The 19,828-nt window shown below is 36.6% G+C and overlaps 4 protein-coding genes across 8 annotated transcripts; 2 read left to right on the top strand and 2 right to left on the bottom strand.

Annotated features, from left to right (window-relative positions):
- The first annotated feature begins 164 nt into the window (after window positions 1-164).
- On the top strand, window positions 165-2,468 carry LOC128865032 (U1 small nuclear ribonucleoprotein 70 kDa). The gene is made up of 2 exons (XM_054104908.1): window positions 165-337; window positions 402-2,468. The coding sequence occupies exon 2, from the start codon at window positions 453-455 to the stop codon at window positions 1,752-1,754; it is 1,302 nt and encodes a 433-aa protein (XP_053960883.1). The 5' UTR covers window positions 165-337; window positions 402-452; the 3' UTR covers window positions 1,755-2,468.
- A 4,164-nt stretch (window positions 2,469-6,632) lies between these two features.
- On the bottom strand, window positions 6,633-8,510 carry LOC128865033 (oxygen-dependent coproporphyrinogen-III oxidase). 2 transcript variants are annotated; one of them, XM_054104909.1, is made up of 2 exons: window positions 8,350-8,510; window positions 6,633-8,097 (listed from the first exon to the last, which is right to left on the bottom strand). In XM_054104909.1, the coding sequence occupies exons 1-2, from the start codon at window positions 8,354-8,356 to the stop codon at window positions 6,926-6,928; spliced, it is 1,179 nt and encodes a 392-aa protein (XP_053960884.1). In that variant the 5' UTR covers window positions 8,357-8,510; the 3' UTR covers window positions 6,633-6,925. The 2 variants fall into 2 exon arrangements, with proteins under 2 accessions (XP_053960884.1, XP_053960886.1); XM_054104911.1 differs by having other exon boundaries at window positions 8,165-8,509.
- Window positions 8,511-11,326: 2,816 nt separating this feature from the next.
- LOC128865030 (uncharacterized) lies at window positions 11,327-14,578 on the top strand. Of its 3 annotated transcripts, none has more exons than XM_054104905.1 (5): window positions 11,327-11,519; window positions 11,952-12,424; window positions 12,496-13,620; window positions 13,683-14,074; window positions 14,141-14,578. In XM_054104905.1, exons 2-5 carry the CDS (start codon window positions 11,980-11,982, stop codon window positions 14,396-14,398), a joined length of 2,220 nt encoding a protein of 739 aa, XP_053960880.1. In that variant the 5' UTR covers window positions 11,327-11,519; window positions 11,952-11,979; the 3' UTR covers window positions 14,399-14,578. The 3 variants fall into 3 exon arrangements, with proteins under 3 accessions (XP_053960880.1, XP_053960879.1, XP_053960878.1); XM_054104904.1 differs by having other exon boundaries at window positions 11,327-11,533; XM_054104903.1 differs by having other exon boundaries at window positions 11,327-11,640.
- Window positions 14,579-14,647: 69 nt separating this feature from the next.
- Window positions 14,648-18,709, bottom strand: LOC128865031 (hydroxymethylglutaryl-CoA lyase, mitochondrial). Of its 2 annotated transcripts, XM_054104906.1 has the most exons (4): window positions 18,476-18,709; window positions 18,249-18,407; window positions 15,196-15,874; window positions 14,648-14,935 (listed from the first exon to the last, which is right to left on the bottom strand). In XM_054104906.1, exons 2-4 carry the CDS (start codon window positions 18,384-18,386, stop codon window positions 14,694-14,696), a joined length of 1,059 nt encoding a protein of 352 aa, XP_053960881.1. In that variant the 5' UTR covers window positions 18,387-18,407; window positions 18,476-18,709; the 3' UTR covers window positions 14,648-14,693. The 2 variants fall into 2 exon arrangements, with proteins under 2 accessions (XP_053960881.1, XP_053960882.1); XM_054104907.1 differs by lacking the exons at window positions 18,249-18,407; window positions 18,476-18,709 and adding an exon at window positions 15,936-16,377.
- Window positions 18,710-19,828: the final 1,119 nt, after the last annotated feature.

Here is a 19,828-nt window from a genome sequence, read left to right as displayed (position 1 = left end):
TACGGTTTTCTACTAATAAGTACTGTGTTGACTTCAGATAGATAACATAAGTAGAATTTTTGGGGCAAAAAGGAAGTACGCTATTTTCAATATAATTAATACGAAATACTCAAAAACGAACAGACTTTGCTTGATCGTTTAACAAGCTCATCGATTGCAGCCCTGTGTGAGAAAATGTCAAGCCTTGTCTTGTACGCCATTTGTTAAAAATTTCTACACCAGCAAAAATACTGCCGAGCGCAGAAATCTGTAAATTTTATTGAAAAAAATCAGCTCAGGATTCTTTACCGCTTAAAGTGGCAATTGTTTTACTTCTTTAGTTGTATGGGCTTTTAAGGTGAGTTTTGTTTATTGTAACCGTGAAACTTTAGTGTAATTTTATAACCTCATTTTCCCTGTAGGTTTGTATTGCTGGACGCTCAGTTGGACCAGGGAAGAAGGTAAAAGACAAAATGACACAATACCTACCGCCAAACTTGTTGGCATTGTTTGCCGCTCGCGATCCAATACCATTTATGCCCCCAGTGGATAAATTGCCACATGAAAAGAAGTCTCGCGGTTACCTTGGTATAGGTGGTTTCCTTGGTGAGTTTGAAGATCCAAAAGACACCCCACCGGCAAAGCGAGTAGAGACTCGTCAAGAACGCTTAGAACGCCGGCGTAGGGAGAAAGCTGAGCAAGTCGCTTACAAATTAGAGCGAGAGATTGCATTGTGGGATCCGCAAGAAATTAAAAACTCGACTGAAGATCCCTTTCGCACTTTGTTTATTGCTCGTATAAATTATGACACTTCTGAATCAAAGTTGAGACGTGAGTTTGAAATTTATGGAGCCATCAAGAAAATAGTTATGATAACAGACCAGGAAACGGGTAAGCCCAAAGGTTACGCATTCATCGAATATGAACATGAAAGAGATATGCATGCTGCTTACAAGCACGCAGATGGTAAGAAAATCGACGGTAAGCGTGTTTTGGTTGATGTTGAACGTGCACGCACTGTAAAAGGATGGCTACCACGACGCTTGGGTGGTGGCTTAGGAGGAACTCGCAGAGGTGGTAATGATGTCAACATCAAGCATTCTGGTAGGGAGGACAATGAAAGAGAACGTGAACGTTATCGACTCGAACGGGAGCGCGAAGATCGCGAAAGCGCACGACTTGTAGAACGTAATCGTTTCGGAGGTGGTGAGACTGTACGGCGACGTTCGCGTTCTCGAGAACGAGTCCGAGAGCGTGAAAGGGAACGTTCTAGACGTTCGCGAAGCAAATCACGTGAGCGGAGGAGACGACGAGGTGGAAGTCGTGAACGGGAATATGACGAGTTCGAAAAACGCGATAGACGTGAAAAAGAACGTGAACGGGATCGTGAGCGTGAACGTGAAAGGGATAAGAAGAAGAGGCGCTCTAAATCCAGAGAGCGTGATTCATCCAGGGAGAGACGTGATAAGAAACGAGATCGTGATCGTCGTGACAAGGAGCGCGATCGCGGGGATCGCGATATTAAAGAGCGCAAACCTGACTTCCGTGATATTGATATAAAAATCAAGGAAGAACCTATAGACGACGGTTATCCAACTTATCCCATGAATTCCTATCAAACAGCTGGAATAAAACGAGAGGACGACGAAGAGCATGAAGAGAAATTCCGGCCACCGCAAGACATGTTCAGCGTTCCTCCTCCTCCAATACCTGGACGTGGTGCTAATGAAAATGGACAGAATCCTAATGATAATCAACAATCTTGGTGGCGTTAAGGTTAATTTGTATACTACAAACTGGATAGTATACTTTTTGTCTCACTTTCCATATTTTACAACTACTTTCGTTTTAGCGTTTGAACCTGTGTCAATAGGAGATTTTCAAAATATATTAAAAGTATCGACTGACGTTTAATTGTCCTTCGACTTATTCCCTTTAGTAAAACGGTATCCTCATCTTTAAATTATATAGACATAGTCCAAACGCTAAAGTTGTAATAGTTTTAATTTATTAGAGCAAACAACATTTGAAATTCAACTGCGTATTTTTAAACAAGTTTGGTCTTGAATCCGCGTCAGACTATAATGCAATGCAAACGTTGATTTTCGGTTGGAAGTTTTGAAAACATTCTGTTTAATTTGAAAAATATACTTTTTATTTAATCAGAAACGTGTTTTTAACTAGGTAAAAATTATCTAATGTAATTGTATAATTAGAGGCATTCTGTAAAAAGAAAGTTTAATTTCAAATTTAAAAGTTACTTTGTAAATGTAATCAGAAATGGTCTTTGTATTGAATTTAAAATTTTGTTTGACTCTCTTAACTGTAATAATATATATATAATAATAATACCTTCGATTATTATTATTATATAAATGTGGTATATATATATATACATTAATATGTAATTCAAACATATATAACGAAATAATCGCAACCGTAATGTAAGGAAGAACAACCAAAATGCAAAGAGTAAGTAAAAAAAATAATTGGAGACTATATTGTTTTTACTTGCGGCAACGCGTTCCAATTGTTTTGGGATTCCACACTTGAGAGAAATCATACAGAGCCAAAAGCAGTCTGCAAATCAGAGCCTGAACTGTGGTCGTATGCGGCAGAAAGGTGAAGAGGCAAATAAAAAATACCCGGCTGTGTTGGTGTACATAGAATATGGAGTTAGTGAGTAATTTGTACAGAGGTAGTCAGTCCCATGATGGTACATGGGACAAGTGATTCAATCTTGTATTGATTAATTATGGTACTTAAGGCTCAGCTCTTTCTTTTATACGTACCCACTTCCCACATTCTTTAAAACTTATGTTCAATCAGTAATCGCATTGAAAATAACTCGTCAATTTTAATTCTCTTTTCTCTTTTTCCAGTTTGAGTACTCTATATTCAAAACTAAGAATTTTTAAGCTAATGCTTTGCGCATTACGGGGAAGGTATGCATTTCATTGAAAAATAACGGGTAAAAAAATTTATATGACGTAAATTCTCACAATTACATAACAAAACTTGAATGAACATTGCGACGGCAAAGGTAATGTTTTAAGTATGCAAGAAATACTAATGATTTTCCCATTCTAGGGGATCGAACGTACACCTTGCCCACTGACTCCCCAAGTTTGTGTATCGGAAGCGGTTAGCACAATTAGTGATACTATGTAGGTATGCTCGAATGTAAGTTAATCCAATTCAAGGTGGAATAATTGTCTCAGTAAGTGGTTGTGTTTACGATTTCTGTCACTTCATGTGCTCAAAATGCTGTTGGTTAAGAAAGGGATTTGCTAAAGCGTGATAGAGATCAACAAACTTTCCAGCAAATTGGAGTATTCAAAACGATAAATTTTTGGTTAATTGTAGCATTCATGTTTTTTTTTATTTAATTTAATTTAATATTATTTAATATAATTTTTTTTTTTGTTTTTCAAAAGTAATCCATGTTTAATAGTAAAAACAAAATTTGATTTCTTCCAAGATTTCATTTTCGCGACCTTTAGTAAATACTTGATTGTAGCATATATCGTTTTCTAAATGTGAACAGTTCTACACAGTTGCACTGAGCCTTATCTGGTTGCAACATAAAATAATATTTCAATAACTTTGTTGGTCACTGCAGGCAAGAAGCGTGTGGTAAGGCGATGAGTAATAAAAAAAATGTCGCGTTGGTAAGCGCGTATGATTATTTGTGTGTTCAGCGAATCTGCTCATGGATTTGGTTAACCGTAACGGTTTTCAGGCTCGAAAGTATGCCTGTTTATAAATATCGTAACCGAATATTTGTGATTGATTTTTGCAATTAGATTTGGCTGTGTGGATCCTTGCCGTTGTTTCGTTTGTAAGATGGTTGCAAATTGCAATGTTCTTAAGGGCCCAACATGTGATAGAAATTTTAATTAGTCATCACTCAAGATATTGACATTGAAGGTCATGAAGTGTAGTAGTAAATTTAAAGGTGCTCTGCCTTTACAATATCAGCTTTGCACCTGACTTGAAGTATTGATTACTTGAGTGGCTCGACTATACATAAACTAACATTGCTGCACACTTCAGTTCATGGTTATAATTCGATATTAAAAAAATATAGTGCCAAGAAGTTGGTTATATTTTGAGGTCTCAGCCTTTTTCGTCGATTAATCACGGTCAACTTTTCATGTATAAAGGTCGAAAGAGTACGTTGAAAACTAAATTTGCTAGCGAACTAAATATTCAACAAGGATTCGTTTATTTTTCGTAAGTCCTTACTACCTACTTTTAGAATCGGATATTTAAAACATCCATTGTGCATTATTTAAAAGCAACTACTTAAAAAATATAATTTTTCGAACGTACAAATGACTTTAATTTTTGATCATTGGTTGTGGTAAAGTATATTTTCGATTAAATTATTCCACTAAAAGAATTGAGCGTTGTTAGCAGTAGCATAAAAAATAGTAAATGATGTTTGGCTAGAACCTTTGTTGAAGAAGAGAAAACCAATAGTGTAGGCTAAAATACTGCACTAAATTAAAATATCGCAGCATGTATGTAGAGAATTTTCCCAACTCAAAGCTTGGACATTGTTTCCCTCGAACAAACAGACGCTCTATATAAGACGAAGTCCAAAATAAACAAGGCTGAACTAAAATAGAAATGACAGGAGCTTTGTTCTGATAACTTCGAGTTTATTTATTCAAAGTAGGCCCCCCGGACTCCAGAGAGAACGTAGGTTCGAATCTCGGTGAAAGATCAAAATGAAAAAGTTTTTTCTAATAGCGGTCGCCCCTCAACAGGCAATGGCAAACCTCCCAGTGTATTTCTGCCATGAAAAAGCTCATAAAAAAATATCTGTCGAAACTGTAGGTCCCTCCGTTTGTGGTATAACATCAAGACGCACGACACAAATAGGAGGAGGAGCTCGGCCAAACACCCAAAAGCGGTGTACGCGCCAAATATATACATATATATAGTCGATACACTGTTCTTTGCGATCTTAAAGCTTTTGAAAAGAGTGTTTCAGGTCATTGAACGGAATGTCCTTCAGGAAGCGATACAAGCCTTTTGGGTGGCTTCTACGGACGCAAAACGTTTTTCTTTCATGGCCAAATACATTTTTTCCGAATAGGTAGAAGTCACGGGGAGCCATATCAGGTGAATACGGTCAGTGATTGATGGTTGAAATGCGATTTCTAGTCAAAAAATCAGTCACAAGAATGGATCGATGAGATGGTGCATTATAATGCAATAAGCGCTAGCTTCCTCCTTCGCGGTATTCAGGGTGAATTCGACGAATGCGATTCAACAAACGCTTCAAAATGCCAATTTTATATAAATTGCATTGAGGGTTTGGCCCGTTGGCATGAACTCCTTGTAGACAATTATCTTGGAATCGTAAAAACAAATGAGCATCGACTTGATTTTTGACTTCCCCAAACGCGTTTTTTTTCGTTGGTGGCTCGTCTGGGTCCTCCCATTCAGCACGTTGATGCTTAGTTTAGGTTCATGTTGAAAACATCACGTTTCATCATCAGTTACAATTTTCTAAAGGAAGTTCTCGCCTCTTTAGTGAGGTCTTTCGAATGTTGAATTCTGATAACTTGTGCGGAATGAAACGCGCACAGATCTTTCGTAAGCCCAAATGATCAGTTAAAATGTGATAAATCGATGGTTTGAGGATATTCAACTCCGATTCCAGGAGTTTCAACGATGAGTTCGGTTAATATTTGATAAATTTACGAACAATTTCGATGGAGTTTTCGGTGCTTACTGATGTTAGGCGGCCCGTATGTTCATTGCCATTTCTGTCCTCACAACCATCTCTAAAACGTGTAAACCATTCATGAACTCCGACACGTGATAGAAAATCATCACCATAAACTTTTTTCATCAATTCAAATGTTTCGGTAAACGTTTTACTGATTTTAAAACCAAATTTGATATTAGCTTTTTGTTCGAAATTCATTTTTGTACCGATGACATAAACATACTGACACTTTAGATGCAATAATTTCGCTATGGATGTAACTTCCAGAGCCCTAACTCATTAAAAAGATGGCGCCATCAAGAACATTTTTATGACGCCAGTCTTGTTTATTTTTGGACTGCACTTTATATATAGGGTTGTTGAATAGGTGCGCTTCAACTTTTTTCCGATAGGGAAGGCGAACGACGCAATATTTTTTTATTTTTCGCTTGTCATTTGTAAACTTCATTAGTATACATTTCATCATGGAACGCTACACACTTGAGCAACGATTGCAAATCGTGCAATTTTTTATGAAAATAATCGTTCTGTTGCTGCTACTTTAAGAGCATTACGGCCATTTTACGGTCCATTCCGTTTTGGGGTTATGTGAAGTCGTTGGTCTACAGTAACAAGCCGGCGACGATTGTGAGCGATTTATGCAAAAGAGTGGTCGAAAATTGGGTTCAACGATTGGACTTCGTAAAACGTGCACGCGGTGGTCATGCAAAAGAAATCGAATTTCATACTTAAATGTATATGTTCAAACTCGATAATAAAAAAAAAGTCAAACCGTTTGTGTTTTATTCAAAAAAAAAAAGTTGAAGCGCTCTTACTGAAAAACTCTTTATGTATATATATTTACTCGCCAATCTTTGAGAAATGTATTTTCTCGTGAATTGATTTGCTAAATAAAACTTCATAATCATTGAATTTGCTAAATTATGCATCATTATTTATAAAATGTTGTAAAAGTGCATTTTATTCCCTTTAAATACTACAATAACCGCGCAAATATACAAATAGGCACTATTGTTCAAACGTGAACAAATAACTATATTTCATAATCAATGGCATAATAACTGCCATGACAATAATCAAACATAACAAACACTCCCATTGTATTTCATCTTCCATTGTTTCATAATTCATCGAGGGTCTTTGATATAGAGGTTGCATGTTTGCATCTTAATCAAAGTTGTCTTTATTCCTAAACATACATTAAGACTTTATTATCCACTCCTTAGGGTTCTGGAGCACCTCCAACAGCTTCCCCTCTTGTGAATCGGGTTGTACAGTGTGCATGTATTCCCAACGTGCCGTTAAAGGCAATGACATCAATATACTCTCATACCTAGCACCCGGAGTGTAAAGTCCGAATTTAGTACCCCTATCATATATTAGGTTGAACTCCACATAGCGGCCGCGTCGCAGAAGTTGCCATTGACGTTCACGTTCGCCGTATTCATCATTTTTGTGAAGGCGAACAAGGGGCAAATATGACGGGACTACAGAATTGGCACAGCTTGTAATAAATTTGAACGCCTCCTCTTGACTGGGCGTGTCTATATCATCAAAAAATATGCCGCCAATACCACGACTTTCTTTACGATGGGTAATGCGGAAGTAGTCGTCACACCATTTTTTGAATCGTGGATAGTAGCTGGAGTCATGTTCATCGCAGGCATCCTTTAGTGTTTTGTGAAAATGTACAGCATCTTCTTCGTTTAAATAATATGGTGTGAGATCAGTTCCTCCGCCGAACCACCATTGTTTTTCACCCTCACTTTCCACTTCGAAATAACGATAGTTGAAATGTATCGTTGGTACGTGTGGATTGCGGGGATGTATGACTGCACTTACGCCAGCAGCAAAGAATGGTAATTTCTTACCTTCTTCTAGTTTCTTGCCTCGCGTTCGCATTTGTTGAACTGCACCCGGAGGCAACATGCCGGTCACTACAGAAATATTAACTCCTGCTTTCTCGAATACTTCGCCATCTTGAAGAACACACGTAATGCCACCACCACCTTCAGTTCGAATCCAGCGATCCACTTTAAATTTTTGTCCCGCGTATTCTTCTGCCTCTAACGCACGACATACGTCAGCTTGTATTTTCATTATCATTAATTCCATTTTAGTACGCATGTCGTCTTCGTTGGCAATTAGCGTACTTTTGTCCGTTACCGGTTCTGACATAAACACAGAAGTGTTTAGCTTGCGTTTCCGGGTAGCTTCCATTTGGACAAAGGAGACGGAAGCAGTGGTAGTAAAACCGATTCCTAAAATTAAGAAGTGCAGATTTCGGCCGCTAATACGTCGTCCCAACTGATAAGTGGCTAAAGAGGCCAATGCTTGGCGTATACCTTTAACAAAAAACATGGTGTGCAAACCTAAAATGAAAGAAAAACACCCTGTTAAAATCGCAAAATCACTTCAAATCGCTTTTAATTTGCGTACCTATGTTACTTCTCTGAATACCAAAGTATGTGTCTTATATTCTGCTAAATACTACGAATTTTCTCTTAGCGGTTAAGGAAGTGGGGCGACGTGACTCAGATAATGTAATCACTGTGCCAGGCCTTTATCGATGTCGCTGATAAGACTTAGTGGATTGATAACAATTTATAAATTTTAGAGTTTACCTTTCATTATTGGTTTTGAATTTGTTAATTTTGTATAACACTTGGTAATAGAAATGATATTTCGTAGAAAACCTGGTGAAATTAAACGTCGGTACTAAATTCTAATAAATATTTTCTTGTGGTGAGGTATGTTCACTGTGTTAAGTTGCGGAATTTGTTGTAAACTTTTTAAAATCTTAAAGCCATATGCATACGATTCATTATTCAATAGTTTTATCAGAATCAAACGAATTACCGTACTTTGCAAAAATTTACTGACACTTTCGTACTCAAGGCGTATCTATCAAAGTGGTATTGGCTTTATAAATACAAAAACCCCATGTATTTGTTGTTGTTGTTGTTGTAACAGCATAAACATTCCCCATGCTTACATACAGAGAATGCTGCTGGAGTGACGGTCCTTAGCCGGATATAAATCCAGGTCGTTTCGGTAACGTAGAGCCGACTGTCGTGGAAACGCATGGTTTGTTCTTGCCACTTGCTGTTTTGAATTTCCAAATTTCAGTCAGAATGGTAACAATCAAACAATGCAGTTACAAAGGACGTAGTTATGCTTTCGGACTTTTTTCGGCGAACACGAAATGTATTTAATCTGTTTCGTGTGGAGTTGTTCCAATGGGTTTACTACAGAGTTTCTTTGTAATAAACTTTAATTTGGTTTAGTTTTTCTTTAATACTAGTCACGAATTATGAAAATATTTGTTATTGGAGCTTCACAACCATAGACGCCTAGATCACGATATCTACTTTACTTGTTTATGATTATTATTATGAGGCTACTGCGACCAAAAGAGATCTGATATAGCCTTTTTATACCTAGTGCGCTGATAACCAATTAGCGGCATGTTTGCCCCATTTTCCACTAGATAATCACCCATTTCATTTTCATCGTGTATCCCTCATGTCCAGGAAACTCAATGTAATATTACGGTGTTGAAGTTTCCTCACGTGTTAAGAAAGTTCAAGCAGTCATTTACCATTTTTGAGGTTTTTACAGTTGATAGAAGGACTTTCAAAGTTGCCTGACTAACTGAAAGTATATAAATATGTATTTCTACCTGGAAGATCGTTAGGTAAAAACCCATTGCAATTGCAGCATTTTCTGAATTTATGTCCATTGATTCCCGTTCCTGTCCTACCATCTTCAAAAACATATCTGTGAGCCAGGTTTGTAGTTGATAGAATTATTTTTCCAGGTCGTACGTGACGTTCGTTAACAAGAACTTCAAAGTTTTTAAAGATAACTTTGCTCAGCTTGGTGATAATGTATCAGTTAATAAAAAAAATTATGTCGAAAGTCTTCTAAGGTCTTCAGATGTCCTTTCATATCCCCACTTTTTTAGATTAGAGATACCTTTTAATCTAAAAGCATTCAAACGAGCTTCTTTTTCAACTAAAATGGGAAACGAACTACTGGCAATATCCAGCGAATGGATATTTAAACAAAAGCACGAGTTCGCCTTAATATCAGATAACAAGAAGGTACGAATTGCCACATCAGAAATACGGTAGCTATCAAGCTTAAGTACATAAACTGAGGTGCATGCGCACGAAGTAATCAGTCTTAAATTGAGCATGTAAACATGTAAACGTAAAGTAAAGCAATTAAGCAATGCAATTTAGTAAAACTAGAGAGTTGTGTTGTCATTAGTTTGTCACTTTTATTGAGTAATTCAGTGATCTAATAATACGTTCACATACAAGTAGATGATCTACTTTTTCGCGCTTAACTCAAAATTCGTAGTTAAAAAGCGCGATTTCCCATAAAATTATAGATTATAAAATAATCCCATATAATAACGATACTTATTGACATACAACCCTGTTTTTTCTGTGTTATCGATAACTATTATTACGAATGTAATAGCTCGCGGCGACGCTCACGCTTGCATGTCAAGCTTATGCAAAAAGTGTCATGCGCCATTTGAATTGAGTGTTCGTAGCGTGCGCAAGGAAATATGTCGTCTTCGGAAGATGATATGTTGTTGCTTGTAACTGCAGCAGTTTTACTTGTATTTCATCGGCACACCTATTCATATCGAATGTCAGTATAAACTGAGACACTATAGCATGTCATACAAAGCGAAAGAATCTAAAATTTTTGATTTTCATCTTGCAAAAGCCGACAACAAAGGGAGGAGGAGCTCTGCCAAACACCCAAAAAGAGTGTACGCGCCAATTATATACATATATATATATATATATATATATGTAAAAGCCGACAACAAGTATGTGTGACACGAATCAACTACGTGTGTCATCCGACACGCACACATATAAGCTGGACATGCATGCTTGAGTGTCACCAGGAGCTATAAGGAGAAATACCAAAATAAAAACTTAATGAAATGGATGCCGGCAAAGCAAACAGGTCTTTAAACATAATTCTAATAAAATGTTTGCTAAATATTATAAATTAGGGATTCATTTTAGAGAAAAAAACGTGTGTCCATAAACGTTTTGTCGTCTTATTACTTACTATAAAATGTAATATCGAATTTCGAACGCGTATTACTGCCATAATTTTTTGCAACCTCAGTAAACGTCGCATACGGATTTCCACCAACTGTTTATTATTATCAGCCAATTGCGCAATTAAATTAGCTATTCCTTCCCCTTGTATTTTCTTCATATCGTTAATAATAATTAAAGAAACCCAAAACACCGAAATATTCCACCAAAATAATTTCTATGAAGAAAAACCTCTCAAAGCAGTGTTGACACTGACTGATTGTAGATTTTGCAGGAAATCTGCCATATGTGAACGGGTAGATTAATTTGGTGGATTTATAGGTTATTAATGCTTATGTGAACGTATTATAACAGTTTAGTGTTAATGACGGCATCGGTTGTCGTTAGTAGTCGAGCCTATATTTGGTTAGTTTCGAGTACACTGTAAATATAGCATAAGCTGTTACTAAAATGCAACTCTGGGTGACACATTTGACTGTTGGCGGCACTGCGTTGTTTTTCGTTGAATTTTGTTAGTGCCGCAATTTTTAAATTTCGTCAACGCTCAATCGTATACTCGTGTTAATATCTATTTGCAAATAATATTCGGTGTCTTACGACTTTCATTAATTCAGAGAGCACTAGAAATTATCGTTGAAGTAATTGTGTTTCGGACGTAATTCATTAAATTGTTTAACAAAACAGGCTGGGTCCTGCAGGTTAACTATTGGGTGTTGGTTTTCTTTATCAACTTTACTGAATTCAAATGTCTGGATTGGAAAAATTTCAAGCAAATAAAGCTTGGCGTGCAAAAGTCAAGAAATTACTTTTCATGCAACGGTAAATGAAGTAATAGTTTGCATGTAACATAAATAAATATACATATATGATGGATGTAGGAGATCGTAGCACTGAATTCCTTCAATGAAATTTGCATTCCCGTAGAATAAATTATATCCCCTTTAGAATTTGAAATTTTTCCAAATCTGAACACAAATTTACATACAATAATATTTTGCAAGTAGTTAGTGGATTGCCACAAATGCTCTAGTATTTTTCCGACATTTGACAGCATAATCACATCAACCTTGTACAATACTTCTGACTTGATTGAAGTGTTAAAAAAATTAAATTTTTTATTTTAAAAATAGCGAATTGACGCCACCTGCAAACGCACCTATGCAGTGCGAAAGATTTAGTCTGGATATAACAGAAGATTTACAAGTGTTTCTCGAAGAGAAGACGTTTTCTCGTGAAGGAATTGATCAAACTCGACCAGGGAACATAGAAGAAAAAATGTTCGAAACGGAGAACGATGAAAATAAACCAATTAACACAAACGCAACTTCAGACTACAATACCAATAAGAAGGCTATTCCCAAAAAGTTTTCCACCAAGCCTTATTGTGATGAAACTATGTATGAAGTCCAACAGCAGGCGATTCAGTGGCAACGCTTCTCGGATGAGAGTTTCATGGCTTTGGAAAAAATGTGTGATAAGACCGCTTCAGATCCAAACAGTACATTATTTCAATACATAAATAGCGAACACAAGGAACTGATCGTAGAAGATGCTAAAAAACGGAGCGGAGATGGAAAACAGTTTATAACACCTTGCAAAAATGGTAAACTCACTGATAAAATAGCGATTGGTTAGATATATTTCTTTACTACTAAGCAAAATATATAATTTCAGAACTTAGGGAAATCGACGAGGAAGCAAAATCATTACAGCGGTTACTGCATGATTTGTGTGTGCAAGAACAGAAAGAGCTAGAAAAGGAAAACCCAATAAAAGGAATTGACATCACACGACTGGAAGATATAGAAGCGCCATCAAAGTTGTGGGACACAACGATTATGGGGGAAACCACTTTACAAACTTCTCCAGTGAAGATGATAGGACTTTTGCGACCTTCCACTATAATGGAAGAATGTGCTGAAGATGAATCCATCAACTCTTTGAGTGGATGTGAAGATGCTTCACCGCAAGTAAGCTTTCAAAGCGCAGCAAAGGGCAGTGAAACTTCTACAACAAGCTACTATGAAACCGCACATGATACCACCGGTTCAAGTGCAATAAGCAAAGTATCAGATATCGTAGAAAAAACTCCAACAAAACAATCGGAGGTATTTGATCAAAGTCTGGAATTGATTTATCTTGACAAAACTTTGGAACCACAGCATCAGCGCGCAGCTGAAGCAGAACTCGGCAAAGAAGAACTCAAAATAGTTAACATCATTGAGAACCAGTCTCCAGCTTCATCTTTTGATGATTCCGAGGGAGTTATAGAATTACTATCAGATGATGAGTCAGATGATGTGGTAGTTAATGCTAATTCAAATATTGTAGTTAAAAATGAAATCGCCAAAGAAGAATTCGGGACATATCCAAAGGACAATTCAATATTACATCGAAAAACAAAAGAAAATGAGTTTGCTCTTCATGACGTGAAAAGTACAGAGTTAATTGATTTGGAAAAGTCATTTGAAGTTGATAATGAGAAAGAAAATTGTGGAGTTTTCAATGAGAGTAGCGATCAGTCATTACATTTTAACGACACAATGGAAGAAGTGGAATATATGATGAAGAAAGGTATGCAATACATGGCGGCGGCAGAAACAACTAATTGTGGCTTAAATAAACAATCGCCTGTGGTAAAAGAAATTGCAACTGTTCAACCTGTTATGATTGTGAAACCTTTACAAGAGAAGGAAAGAACATTTACGTATTCTCCGAAAAAGGGAAATAGTAATTACTCGTCACCTTATAAAAACGTAGTAAATTGCAAACCTACTGCAACTGTTACGGGTACCAAAGGTATATAAAAACAAAATACATACTTTATTATTCTACAATGTGCTATTTTTTCAATATTTTAGCTAAACTCACTGCTTCATCACCAAGGCGTACACCGACCTTAAACACACAAAAGACAAAACGCTTTTTATTGGATATGAAACCATTAACTAAATTAGATTTATTTAAAACACCCTCATCTATTCCAATGCGTCTCAAGGAGCCGGCCGGGCATAAACAGTTTGCTCATATTGTCAGTCCGATAGGTGCATACATAAAAAATACTGCGACTACTCCACTGATGGCAAATTTAAAGCAGCGATCCGATGGTGCAGATGTACGCAGTGCGACAGTTTTTCGTAAACTTGAGCAAGAAACGGAAATTGACCAACTGAAATTCGGTCCGACAGTGAGTACAGTATCAAAGACATCCAGCTTGCCGAAAAAAGCTTACATCACATCGGAATTGAAACACGTAATTAGAGCTATTTAAAATGTTTTCGCGTTTAACTGATCACTAATATTCTTTCTATCGTCATAGATTGTCGATGAACGTACGCCCATGACTATTCCCGGCGGTGAGAAGATACAGAAGTATCTTGAAAATGCTATGTTACCAACTGTGGTACGGCATGAAGGTAAATTGAAAATATCGAGCAAAGAAACAAATCCCAAAGAAGTAGCTCAAAAGGCGAGCTTTGGTAACACGACGCAGCGTAACAATGGCAGTTTGGCGAATTTATCACTAATGTCAGGTGACATATCTTTATACACGATGAAAGATGCACGAAAATTTTAGAACGCCCCTTTAAGAATTATACAACTTTTTTTTTATATGTATGTTTAAATATGCGTTTTTTTATGCAGCTGTTTCCCCCCGTCGTTTTATTCAGATTTATGTCTACATTTAATTATTTACCGTTTCTTCTTTTTTTTTAATTGTTCTTTTTGAATAATAAATTGAACTTCAAAACTTTTATTTTTATACCTAAAATTCATATGTATACGATGAGGCTTACAAACGAGTTTTATAAATGCAACACTATCGCAGATTCGGTATCATGATTGGTTATTATTGCACGTATAGTAAATATTTAGTATGCGTTATTGGATTGCGCACCTTTCCAAGCACGGTTCACTTTTGATTCTGTTTTACGGTCCAACTCTTCACATATATAGCGTCCAACCTTTATTAGTTTCTCAAGGTTTACTCCAGTTTCGATGCCCATTCCATGTAGCATATAAACTACATCCTCGGTTGCAACATTGCCAGAGGCGCCGCGCGCATAAGGACAACCGCCAAGCCCCGACACAGATGAGTCGACCACTGTTATGTCTACATGCAGAAATAATAGATTATACCTACATACGTATGTATGTACTATAACGTTGAGTTACTGTTAGACAGTTATAACTAAAAAAAATTAAAAATACGGATTTAAACCGACTATGCTTTGAGTAAAGATTCAAAACGTTACCGGCATACTTTCAACTATTGTACATCAAAACTTGTTAAGGCATTTTCTTCCACTACCTTTTTTTAGTTATAACGGTCTAGCGTATGGCGCACATTCGTTTTTACTTCAATTATCTTACCGTATTCTAAGGCAACAAGTATATTGGCTAACGCTTGCCCATAGGTGTCATGGCAGTGCACGGCAAGTTCCTTTGGTGGCACTACTTTTACCACCTCATCTAGCATGCGGCGCATAGTGCCTGGCGTTCCCACGCCAATAGTGTCTCCTAACGAAATTTCGTAACATCCCATGCTAAAAAGATCGGCCACAATCTTGGCAACCGCACTTGGTTTCACTGCGCCTTCATAGGGACAACCCAACACAGTGGAAACGTAGCCACGCACTTTAACACCAGCCTTTTGCGCCGCTTCCAGCACGGGGTGAAACCGCTTTATGCTCTCAGCTACGGTACAATTTAAATTCTTCATGGAGAAAGAATCTGAAGCCGCACCGAATATCGCTACTTCTTTGGCACCGGCGGCTAGAGCGCTTTCGAAGCCTTTTAGATTAGGCGTAAGAACTGGATAACTCACACCGGATTTCTTTTGTATGCCACGCAGCACTTCAGTATTGTCACCCATCTGTGGCACCCATTTGGGACTAACAAAGGATGTTGCCTCAATTGTCTGTAAGCCTGTGTCAGACAGTTGATCGATCAGTGAAATTTTAATTGCAGCAGGCAGTATCTTGGGCTCATTCTGAAGGCCATCACGTGGTCCAACTTCAACGATGCGCACTACTGAAGGGGTGCCGATATTCTGTGTCAAGTTCAATTTATATTAGAGTTTCGGCTAAGATGTCGAATTCATATTTTCTTACTGTTGTAAATAAACGAATCGCTATAATTCTACTTGAACATAATAATGCTCTTGAAGTGACCATCTTTCTAAGGCACAATAACAACTTCTGCCCACACAACTAAGTATATACGTACATAACAACTGATCGTTTGACAAAGACCTTATTTGTTTTGATAAGGTAACGTCAGCTGTTTGAAGCAGAAATAGAGTGGAGTTTTAGGCGCAAGATGCTTTATGAATTTTTCTTCGATGTGAAGCGAATGAGCAGTTGGTATTAATGTTCTGTTCATTTTACTGTTCAAAAGCATCAAATGGATGCAAACCAAGTTTATTACAAAAGTTTATTTAAAACGAGAAAATATAGAGGAGGCAAACAAACATTAAATAATTTTTTTGTCAAAATGGACTAACACCACTTTCAAAGAAAACGGCTCATGTCTTTGAAGTAAGTGGACCTACACCATTTTCAAAGTAATTACATACACATAGTAGAAAAAGTCTGCGTTCACCTATGCAAATATTCTTTGCATTAGAAAAAGTTCAAAACAATAAATATTTCAGAAATTTTTTTTAATGAGTTTTATTAAGTTCACTTAAACGTAACTATCACACATATTTCGCTACCAATAACAAAATCAAATTTAAAATGAGATCACATAAAATTAAAAAGGCCATTCAAACTAAACGGAAAAAGTTTGCGTTCACTTCAATAATAATAAAATAAAAGGCTTAAGATCATAGAAATGTTTTAAAATTAATAGCTAGTTGGATATCCCCGGCTTTTTATGACTTCTAGGAGGCGTCTTTTCATTGATCCAACTAGGTTGGCTGTTATTTCTGGACTTATGGGTTCCCATTCCTCTTTAAGCGCGTTCTTAAGCATTTCCTTGCTAGTTATTGTACGCTCTCGAATTTTTTTTTTCTAGAATGTCCCATAAGTGCTCAATGGGGTTAAGGTCAGGTGATTGTGGGGGTGTGCGAAGTTGTTTTGGAACATTATACAACAACCACAACCTAACAATCCCTGCTGTGTGTTTCGGGTCGTTGTCCTGTTGGAAAACAAATCTTTCACCGAGTCCCAGTTTGATTGCACTTTCTCACAAATTCGTTTTTAAAATATCGAGATAATCATGTCTGTTCATTATCGACTCAAAAAACTGCATATTTCCAACGCCCGAACTAGCCATACACCCCCATATCATGGCACCTCCTCCCCCATGCTTTACCGTAGGTACCAGATTTTGCTTTCCAAGTGCCGTTCCGTTTTTCCTCCAAATAATTTTACGACTTTTTATCCCGAAAATGCAAAACTTGCCCTCATCTGAAAAAATCACACTATTCCAAGTGTGCGGTGGCTTGTTTACGTATTCCTTGGCGAAAGCGATCCGCTTAAGTCGATTTACTCGCGATATGAAGGGTTTTTTTCGGGCCACTCTGCCGTGAAATCCGATTCTTTTTCGAATTTTTCTTACTGTATCTGGATGTACTTTCTTTTGGTATTTTACTTCTATGTCTTTTGAAATTCGGCTTGCTGTTAGTCGTGGATTAGAATTCACAAGAATAGTTATGTTGCGTTCTTCTCTTTCCGTCAGTTTTTTTGGACGCCCAGAACGAGGCTTACACTCCAAACAATTCGTTTGCTTGAAGTTGTTTATCACTCTTTGGACCGAGGAGTATTGCCTCCCAGCAATTTTCGCGATTTCCCGATAGCTCATACTATTTTGCCACAAGCTTACAATGATTTTCCTTTCACCAATATCTATTTCTTTTCGCCTTTGGTCCATAGTAACAAAAAATGTATTTCTAATATCAATTTTTCCCTCTTTAGATTTGTTCTTAACCGCGTCAACTACATGAATGATTTAAAATTTAATTTAACGTAATTGCCATGCAAATAATCGTCACTATTCGAAATGAACGCACACTTTTTCTGCTTAGCCTATTTAAGTAACTGTACTACAATCCCGTTATCTGAACATGACGCAGCTCAAACTCCAAAAAATTTTGTTCATAACCTCTATGAATAATTTTCTTTGAAATAAGTGAAAAGAAATAACTGAGAGTTTTAAGATAAACACGTTAAATTATTTTAATACTTTATAACAGTGGGTGAACGCAGACTTTTTCTACCATGTGTATATTTGTAACTTCACTAACTACGAAAATTTGTAATGACAAAAACAATGAAAATTTTAACAGATTTTTTGGAAAAAGTTTATAAATAAAAAGTTGATAGTAAATTGTATTAATTTTTATCATTAACTAATTTTTTGTCAAAATGGACTTGTACCACTTTCAAAGAAAACGGCTCATGTGATGAATATTTACTTACTTTCATCTTGGCACTAAGAAAGTGATACAACCTTTGCTCGGAGCGTTGCCAAACATTTCCAATAACAATGGCCATAATTTGATTGGTCAAATGACTGTCGCTCTTCTTTTTCTCCAGCATATAAGTAGAGTTTCTCATGCATCGATTTGTTACTTTGCTCTGCAAATTTTTGAGTGATGGATAAGTTTGGGGTGATAACGTACGCCTACTTGCAAAAACTATTAGACCTTTTTGTGTTATCCAAAGCGACTAACCAAGACCAACGAGAGAGATGCCAACAACTGAATTTTGACCTCTTATTGATGATATATGGATATGAGTGATTTGTGGTTTCAATCGGATGGTGCCAGATGCCACACAGCCTCCGAAACAAAGAATTTATTTCAAACCCAATTTCTTGATCACATAATTTCACGAAATTCAGCCGCTTCGATCATGCGATTTAACACCACTGGATTATTTTTGTACATAAGAGAGCTCATACGATGACAATCGAATCGATTGCAACCTTAAACCTCAAAATCCATGTCGTGATGAATAGGCCCGTCACAATGGGTCCGTTGCGGTAACGAATTTGACTGACAGCAAAATATGGGTATATTCAATAACGCATTATAATGCGCAACGTACTTTTGCAGTGTTGGCAATGCGTTCAGAAATGCAAATATGGCAGTACTGCAAATGCATCGCGTTCGAAAACGCCATTTTTGTATCAAACGTCGCGCATTATTTGCAGGAAAAATTTTAATACTGCCAATCTATCAATTGCAACACTTGCCACATTGGCAGTGCTGCCAGCGCTGCAATTACTGCGCATTTATAATGCGTTTCTGAATATACCCTATACTATGCGTGTTTAAGTCGAAAGCGCCATACTTACTAGAACTGTTTAAAAAATAACAATTTTGTATCGGGAAAATTTTTATCGATGGTGTTTTCAATATATCAAATTAAATGCAGAAAATAAATGAAATTTAAATTATCTAAGTCAATTCAAATACACCTTTATTTTTTCGATAAAACCTTCAAAGTGTAGAGAAAAAGCTAGGTTTAACCAAGTTGTCTAGAAAAATGAATGTGCGTTCCAATATCGAAGTAATGGTCTCGACCACCTTTTACGATTACCATCCATTCTATTAAAACTCTCTTTTGCTTCAATTGACATTAATTGTATAATGTAATATATTTCAAAATCAACAAAAAATACAACGAAATATAATATTTGCTTTCAGGGGTTATATACAGTTAGAAAGCCGAAAAAAGCGAATTTTCTAGATTTTTTTCTGATAAAACTTTTAAATTTGTTGATCTAAAAATTTGTACACATATTGTGTTATCTTTTAACTGTAGTTTAGACTAAGTATTAGTAAAAATATTTATTTGGAAAGGAGCTGCAGCTGATCTCCGGGAGCTCCTCTCAAAAAAGACGTTTTGCGGTGACCACTATATCTCTGAACTGGATCCTCTGAAATTAAAAAACCACACAGATTTCATTAAAGTAATGTTAAATCTAGTAATTAATCAAAGCAATAAGCAAAAAAATTTTTTTCACAAAATGGCAGTTTCTCAAAAAATATAAT

The sequence above is a fragment of the Anastrepha ludens genome, chromosome 5, assembly GCF_028408465.1.
Source record: "Anastrepha ludens isolate Willacy chromosome 5, idAnaLude1.1, whole genome shotgun sequence".
NCBI lineage: Eukaryota > Metazoa > Arthropoda > Insecta > Diptera > Tephritidae > Anastrepha > Anastrepha ludens.
Note: the sequence above shows the minus strand (reverse complement) of the source record. Positions and strands in the feature narration are given on the sequence as shown.